The following is a 9,361-nucleotide window of genomic DNA, read 5'->3' on the forward strand; positions in this document are numbered from 1 at the left end:
GATACCCTGGAGAAGGGAATGGCTACCCACTCCAGTATTCTTGTCTGGAGAATTTCATGGACAGAGGAGCCTGGTGAGCTATAGTCCATGGGGTCACAAAGAATCTGACACGACTGAGTGACTAACACTATACACTATACTTGTAGCCTTGGGGATGTAAGTCTTTCTTTTTTTTTCAACAACTCCTAGACCAATAAAATGAGGACTTATTCAATGAAGACACTGGCGGAATCAAACACTGCGGCCAAGGTGAAGAAGCACCAGGGCAAAGGGGGAAAGAAGAGGAGGAGGGGCTGCAAGAGGATGACAGAAACAGATCTTGAGAAGCTGAAGAAGCAAAAAGTGGTCTCCCTCCTTCCCTTATCAGCAGCATGATAACACACATGTCCCAGGGTCAGAAAGCCAGCCCTCGAGTCTTCTTTCTGCCATTCACTCCTTATGTGTCCTTGCATACATGCGTGCGTGCTAAGTCACTTCAGTTTGTCCAACTCTTTATGAGCCCATGGACTGTAACCCACCAGGCTTCTCTGTCCATGGGATTCTCCAGGCAAGAATACTTGAGAGGGTTGCGGTGCCCTCCTTCAGGGGATCTTCCTGACCCAAGGATTGAACTCCCATGTCTTATATCCCCTGTATAGACTGGCAGGTTCTTTACCACTACTGCCACCTGGAAACCCTGTGTGTCCTTAACAAGCCATTTTATCGCTTCCAGTCTTAGTCCACACATCACAAAATGGATGTAATCATAATAGTATCTGTCCTCTCAAAGATGTTTGTGAATATTCCATACAGTAATATTCCATAAACTATGAAGTACAGTTGAGGTAGTAGCTACTGATTTCTCTACCTCTGCTCAGGAAGGAAGTCCAGCTGATATAGGACCTTCCTCAGAGATGACTTCACCTCTTTATTCCTGAGGCTGTAGATCAGCGGGTTGAGCATGGGCGTGACCAGGTTATTCAGGATCTGAACAGTTGCATCCATCCAGGGGCTTGGGGTTGGCCGTAGGTAGATGAGGACCACTGGCATGTAGAAAAGCAGGATGGCAGTGAGGTGGGCGCTGCAGGTGGAGAAGGCGCGCTTTCGGCCGTCTGCAGAGCGGATCTGCAGGATGGAGCAGACGATGCGGCTGTAGGAGGTGAGGATGAGAAGGAAGCAGCTGAGGGGCATGAGGCCCACACTGATGAACCCCACCATCTCCAGGGCTGAGGTGTCTGCACAAGCCAGCTTCAGCATGACCGGGATATCACAGAAGAAATAATCCACTTCATTGGGGCCACAGTAGGGCAACTGGAAGGTGAGTGTAGTTAGAAATGTGGCCTGAATACAGCCAAAAAATGAGGTGCCCGTGGCCAGGATGGCACACGCTCTGTGACTCATGATTATTGTGTAGCGCAGAGGGTAACATATGGCAACAAAGCGATCATAGGCCATTACCGTGTACAGGAAACACTCGGTACAACCCAGGAAGTGGTAGAAGAAGAGCTGGGACACGCAGCCTGCGTAGGAGATGGCTCGGCTGTTCCCTGCGAGGTAGAAGAGCATCTTTGGGGAACTCACAGAGGGGAAAAACATGTCACACACAGACAGTTTACACAGGAAGAAGTACATGGGAGTGTGCAGCAGAGCAGAGGAGACAATTGCCAGTAGGATGAGCAGGTTCCCCATAAGGGTGAAGATGTAGAAGGACAGAAACAGGACAAAGAGCATGGTCTCCAGGTCCTCTGTGTGCGGGATGCCCAGCAGAATAAATTCAGTCACCACCGAGGCGTTCCTCATAGCTGTGATGAAGTCAGACCTTGAAAAGGGATCAGGAACACTGAGGTCTAAACACCAATATCAAATTATTAAGCTTTTTGCCAATGAGCACATTGGCTGTTTTTAACAAGCAACAACCTGCCTTCCTATGAATGGCAGGTTAAAAATATCATGTATTAAATATATCATATATTAAAAATATCATGTATTAAGAAAAGGCTATTTTACAGCCAGTTTATCAATCTCTTGGAAGGAATGTCTTGAGAGGCTGATGGTTGTTTATGACAAGACCAGAAGTTCCGAGATATATTCAAATCATTTTCCAGTCAAGTTAGAAACCACTTTACAGTTGTTTAATTCATGGATTCACTCTTTTCAGGAACACTTATATTTTGAAATCTCAAAATATCTTCGAGAGGCAAACTCCCACTATGCATTACCCTCTGAAAAATAATCAGGAAAAAATTGTGTTAGGAATCAGAACATTTAATTTTAATTCTGGCTTTGCCACTTATTAGCTATAGTAGTTCAAATAATTTATACAATATCTTCCATACATATACTTTTTTCATATACAAAATGAAAATAATAATTACCTTAGCAAAAACATCAACAACAAAGATACTCTGGTGCCATAATAAAGTTAATGCAATTTCTATGAAAGTATCTGGGAAAAACATAAATCCTAATGAAAAGCATATTTTTATGTTTCTTAAATATATGTTTAAATATCTTTCTTCAATGTTGGCATTCTAAAATTATTTGCAAATACATGTTCTATGAAATAATATTATTAAATAGACTTACATCACATCCTCTTCAGATTACATCCTTCCAGACTTGGGAGGTACAATGTCCCCAACTCTATCAGGAGATGCTGCTCTGGTTCTTCTAGTCCTTTTAGCGTTTTCTGAGTGGACTTAGAAATATTAAGTCCCAAGGTGAATTTGGAATATTAAGTAAAAGAAAGAATAGCAGCAAGTAGTGTACCAAATACTACAATAACCTATGGTTCTATAATACTGTTTGATTTTTAAAGTCCATTTCAGGAAAAAGAAGCCTCAAGGACCAGGAAGGTCCCTTTATGTGGTCCCCAAGTGTGGGGGTGGCGGCAGAAGTTAATGATAAGACATGGGCATGGGCAGAGGTTGAAACACTCACATAGTCCACCTGAGAATGGAGTCACATTCTCCAGTGTTATAACAGGACCACATGTTTACTGCCTCTGAGCAGAGAACAGAGTGCTCCAGCCAAACACACTTTAGTTCTCCTACTTATAAGGAATTGAATCTCTTAGGGTTTGTGCATTCGAGACCTATACACACTCCTGCTTCCAGGAGTGCTTCCTTGGAAGTTGATTCAGATCCCCTGAAGCTTTATTTGGGAATGAGTGATAGCTCTGAGGGAGCAATTAGTCCGTTGATCTTATTCATCATCCAGCTGTGAAATAATAGTAGTGCGATCATCAGAAAGGAATTCTCTGAAGTGGGAAATGTCTGTGTTCCTCCAGGAGTATTTGCATGGTAGCATGAGTTCCAATTCTAAGCTTAGATCACCTGCAATGCTATCTCTTTTTTGGTTGTCTTTTACACCTTCAAACTTTTCCTTGTGATATCCTTTGTCTACTGTTTTTGAAATTATCTATATATCCATGCAACTATGTGGTTATCTCTAATAAACATCACTTTTCCAGGTAGAAACTTCATCAGTTATTATTTGCTTTATATATACTATTATTATTTGTCCTTCAGGTCAATATTCCTAAAGACAAATATACATTCATGGAGGGTGATCAGTGTAAATAAAGGGGTTGGCTGAAAACCTTCTCCCCCAAAAAATGATTGACTAAATAGCTAATGTTCAGTTAAAAATTCACAGTAAGCATTTGCCACATGCTAAAGAAAAGTGAAAGTGTTATTTGTTCAGTCATGTCTAACTCTTTGCAACCCCATGAACTGTAGCCTGCTAGGCTCCTCTGTGCATGGAATTCTCCAGGCAAGAAGACTGGAGTGCGCTGCCATTTCCTTCTCCAGGAGGTCTTTCTGACCTAGGGATTGAACCCCGGTAAGTGTTACGCTAATTCTTAAAATTTATTATTACATTTAATCTCCCAAAGAAACCACATAACAAAGAAACTGAAAAGCAGATTAAATAACTGATCACACAACTAAAAACTGACTGCACTGAGACTGTAATTTTAAAGCCAGTGTTTTTAAGCTCAACACTATGATGAACTCCAGAGATTTGAATTTTGTACCCAGACAGATTTGGGAGAACGGCATTGAAACATATATAATATTATATAAGAAATGAATTGCCAGTCCAGGTTCGATGCAGGATACAGGATGCTTGGGGTTGGTGCACTGGGATGACCCAGAGGGATGGTACGGGGAGGGAGGTGGGAGGGCGGTTCAGAATGGGGAATACGTGTACACCCATGGCAGATCCATGTTGATGTAGACATTACTTTGCCAACAAAGGTCCGTTTAGTCAAGGCTATGGTTTTTCCTGTGGTCATGTATGGATGCAAGAGTTGGACTGTGAAGAAAGCCAAGTGCCGAAGAATTGATGCTTTTGAACTGTGGTGTTGGAAAAGACTCTTGAGAGTCCCTTGGACTGCAAAGAGATCCAACCAGTCCATTGTAAAGGAGATCAGCCCTGGGATTTCTTTGGAAGGAATTATGCTAAAGCTGAAATTCCAGTACTTTGGCCACCTCATGCAAAGAGTTGACTCATTGGAAAAAACTCTGTTGCTGGGAGGGATTGGGGGCAGGAGAAAAAGGGGACAACAGAGGATGAGATGGCTGGATGGCATCACCGACTCAATGGACATGAGTTTGAGTGAACTCCGGGAGATGGTGATGGACAGGGAGGCCTGGCGTGCTGCGGTTCATGGGGTCGGGAAGAGTCGGACACGACTGAGCGACTGAACTGAACTGACTGATGGCAAAACCAATACAATATTGTAAAGTAATTAGCCTCTAATTAAAATAAATAAATTTAAATTTTTTAAAAAGGCTTCCAGGGCTGATAGATAAACATTGTATGCACTCTTCCATGTGATGATTCAGGAATCATGGGTATATCTGGTAGAAAGACAGATTTATTTTCAATGCCAAAAATTTAATTACTAGAAATTATACATCAATGAAGTAAACAATCCTTATGATATAGTTGTTTCCTTGTCTGGAAATATCCAAGAAAAATGTAAAACAAATCATCCTTCAGGTATGCCATTAAGGCTTTTCTCAATTTGAATGAATCAGTCAGTTCAGTCACTCAGTCGTGTCCGACTCTTTGCGACCCCATCGCAGCACGCCAGGCCTCCCTGTCCATCACTAACTCCTGGAGTTCACTCAGACTCACATCCATTGAGTCAGTGATGCCATCCAGCCATCTCATCCTCTGTCGTCCCCTTTTCCTCCTGACCCCAATCCCTCCCAGCATCAGAGTCTTTTCCAATGAGTCAACTCTTCACATGAGGTGGCCTAAGTACTGGAGTTTCAGCTTTAGCATCGTTCCTTCCAAAGAAATCCCAGGGCTGATCTCCTTCAGAATGGACTGGTTGGATCTCCTTGCAGTCCAAGGGACTCTCAAGAGTCTTCTCCAACACCACAGTTCAAAAGCATCAATTCTTTGGCGCTCAGCTTTCTTCACAGTCCAACTCTCACATCTATACATGACCACTGGAATTACTTTTAAAGATATCTGGAACTATCTTAAAAAAAAAAAAAAAAAAACTTTATTAATCTTATACATGACCACTGGAAAAACCATAGCCTTGACTGGATGGACCTTTGTTGGCAATTGAGTTCAAGTTCTTACTAATTTTGAAATTATTTTATTTATACTGGAAAGTTTATGTCCATTGAATTGGTGATGTTATCTAACCATCTCATCCTCTGCCACCCTCCTTTCTTTTTGTCTTCAATCTTTTCCAGCATCAGGGTCTTTTCCAATGAGTCAACTCTTCACATCAGTAGCCAAAGTATTGGAGCTTCAATTTCAGAATCCATCCTTCCAATGAATATTCAGAGTTGATTTCCTTTAGGAAGGACTGGTTAGAAATCCTTGCTGTCCAAGGGACTCTCAAGAGTCTTCTCCAGCACCACATTTCAAAATCATCAATTCTTTGGCACTCAGCCATCTTGATGATCCAACTCTCGTATCCATACATGACTACTGGAAAGACCATAGCTTTGACTATGTGGACTTTTATCAGCAAAATAATGTCTCTGCTTTTTAATATGCTGTCTAGGTTTGCCATGGCTTTCCTTTCAAGAATCAATAATCTTCTAATTTCATGGCTGCAGTCACCAGCCATGATTTTGGAGCTTCCACACCCTGAGAAAAGAAAATCTGTCACTGCTTCAACATTTTCCCCTTCTATTTGTCATGAAGTGATGAGACTGGAGGCCCTGATCTTAGTTTTCCGAATGTTGAGTTTTAAGCCAGCTTTTCACTCTCCTCTTTCACCCTCATCGAGACTCTTTAGTTCCTTTGTGAATATACCACAGTCTTAATAATAACTTATATTTATTGTGCACTTCCTGTATGCCAGAATTCTGCTGAGTGCTCTCCATTAAGTAAACACTATTATTTCCCTCATTTCTAGTAGAAAATTTAGTCTCAAAGAGTTTAAGTGACTTATCTAATGTAATCGAGTCGATTAATGGATCCAGAATGATATGACTCTTCCCTTTGAGTTATAAAGAAAAAAATAATTCAATCTTAAAAGAAATCAGTCCTGAATATTCATTGGAAGGACTAATGCTGTTGAAGCTCCCGTACTTTGGCCACCTGATGCAAAGAGCCAACTCATTAGAAAAGACCCTGATGCTGGAAAAGATTGAAGGCAGGAGGACAAGGGGATGATAGAGGATGAGATGATTGGATGGCATCACCAACTCGATGGACATGAGCTGAAACAAGCTCCGGGAGATGGTGAAGGACATTACCATCTCCTCGCATGCTGCAGTCCATGGTGTCGCAGAGAGTTGGACAGGACTGAGCGACTGAACAACAGCAATTCTGATTTTCATAACTAATATCACCTTACATTTGTGGTGGGTGAGTTTTTCAATGCAATTTCATGTTTTTAAAGTTAATTTTCTCAATAACTATGTAAGGTAGTTCTTATTAACTGCATTTTACAAGTAAAGCCATTGGACTCAGAGCACCTGTGACTTTCCTAAAATAAAGTTAGACAGCAGAACACAGTCATGTCCAAGCTTAGCCCTCTTTCAGTGCATTATCACTGCTTCTCAAGACGACCCCGTGCAGAAAGCAGCTGGCCCTGTGCGAGAGAATTAATAGATTCACTCGAGGGTTTTGGAGGAGTGTTGTGTATGCTCTTAGTGTATGCCTTATTACCATTTTTATCGTGTATTCCATGGCAAGATGATATGAGAGAGAGAAAGAGAAGAAAACCTGTTCAGAATATGTCTTGTTTCATAGGAATCAAGTCTCAGAAATTTCAGTAGGTATTTCTCAAGGGAGCTGTCTTGCTACAATTTATTTGTAGGAAATCTTGCCTTATTTGGATCACTCTTGTTTTAATCAGAAAAAAGGCCCTGCCTTGTTTAATGCCTTTTTTCCTCTACTCCAAAACTCAAGTAAGTCACTAGCACATTCTTGCAACAACTGATTTCTCAACTAATCACTCAGCAGAACTTTCTGATTATAAATAGCAGGGCTAAGTCCAGGCATTCTCGGTCCAGTGACAGGTGCTTTATTGTTTGTTGGTAGGGATGGGGTCTGGCATGAGTAACCAAGTGAAAGTTCCTTCTCTCATCTGCAGAAACTCAGCAGTGAAGAAGTGGACTGTGAGCCAAAATGGAAGAGTAAGATTTGGCTACTTACTTGGTCATAAATTTCTTAATCTGTTTTCCCCCTCCTTTCTTTTTCTTTTTTTCCTTCTGGTAAGAAAGTGTTCATTTGCTTTACTGGGCTTCCTAACAATTTAATGGTTTCTCTGAAAGAAGTGGAACCCAGTTAATGGAGGAATTAAGTTAATAAATATAGGAATGAAACATACTTTCTGCATTTTTGTTGGGGAGAGACGGGTATGACAGAAATATCAGGGACTTGAATCCCAGGAAACTCTCTTGAGTGGCTTGGCACCTTAGTTATTACCAGTTCTTAAGCGATTCCTTGCATTTCTTTGTGGTCCCCATTCCCATGATGAGAGCCGGTCAGCTGCTGGGATACGGTTCAGGTACCCTCAGCAGGCTACAGTACTGAAACAGCCCCTGTGTGTGATGGAGCAGACCAGGTGCTCGCAGAAAGATGACTGACCTAGCAGGTTTGAGATATAGCCCAGTCTGTCAAGCAAACTGCAGTATCCAGTTTCCATGGAACAAGCAGACAAGTAGGCCATGGTTCAGAAAGAACAAAACTTTTAGTAACAGCTACCCTGAAAGATACAGGTTCAGGATGGGGAACACATGTATACCTGTGGCGGATTCATTTTGATATTTGGCAAAACTAATACAATTATGTAAAGTTTAAAAATAAAATAAAATTTTAAAAAAAAGAAAAAAATATGGATAAAAAAGATGCATCTTTGTGTCACATATATGTAAATATATGTGTGTGTAACTATATATATTCAGGGTTTAATTGGTTAGCTTTTTATGTTTATATTCATTCCTGTTTTGCTCTCATTCATTCTAACAATATTAAATCCTGTCTTCATTCACATATTTATATTTCTAGTCCAGTTTTCCCCCCTTGAATTCTAGACTTGTTATTCAATATCTCCGTGTAGGGGTCTGGATGTTAGGCATCTCAAACTCACTGTAACCAAAGAGGTACTCTTGTTTTTCCATTCCAAGCTTTCCCACAACTATCTCTAGCTTAGTAAACAAAATGCTACAAAAAACAAAAACAGAGAAAATCTTGAAAAAAGTCAGAGTCAAGCAAAACACTTTATCCACTAAGGAAAAAGGATAAGAATTACAACACATTTCTTGCCAAAAATTATACAACCAAGGAAAAAGTGGAGTGAAATGTTTAAAGTGTTGAAATAGTTAAGCACAGCATATTGAATTCAATAGCCAGTAAAACTATCCTTCAGAAGTGAAGGAGAAATAAATACTCTCAGACAAACAAAATCTGAGGAAATCTATTTCCAGGATAACTATTCTGCAAGAAATGTTAAAAGGAATTCTTCAGAAAGAAGGAAAATAATGTAGGTCAGAAACTCAGATCTACATAAAGAGAGAGTGTCAGAGAAGGAATAAATAAAGGTGAAATAAATCTTTTATTTTTCTTAATCTAAAAGATAACTTTTTAAAGTAATACTAATGCACTGGATAATTATAAAGAAATGAACAACAATGCCACAATGAATGAGATGAAAGAATTATGAAAACTCTCTAACTCATCAAGGTACCTGAACTACATGTAAAGTAAGATAGTGCTATTTGAAGGTGGACCTGATTTGTTTTAAATATATATTGCAAATTCTAAGGAAACAACTAAAAATACATATAAAGAAATATAATCGATATGTTGAGAATGGAGATAAAATGAAATCACATATAATGCTTAATTAAAACCAAAAGAAGTGGGAAAATGTTTAAAAACAGATGTAAGAAAT

General features: G+C 40.1%; 1 protein-coding gene across 1 annotated transcript; it reads right to left on the reverse strand.

The window, feature by feature from the left end:
• Positions 1–843: 843 nt before the first annotated feature.
• On the reverse strand, positions 844–1,779 carry LOC147342364 (olfactory receptor 10D1B-like). Its single transcript, XM_086385102.1, has one exon. The coding sequence runs from the start codon at positions 1,777–1,779 to the stop codon at positions 844–846; it is 936 nt and encodes a 311-aa protein (XP_086241228.1).
• Positions 1,780–9,361: the final 7,582 nt, after the last annotated feature.

This window comes from Bos grunniens, chromosome 29 (genome assembly GCF_055505025.1).
Source record: "Bos grunniens cultivar Pamir isolate PY7600 chromosome 29, Bosgru_T2T1.0, whole genome shotgun sequence".
NCBI lineage: Eukaryota > Metazoa > Chordata > Mammalia > Artiodactyla > Bovidae > Bos > Bos grunniens.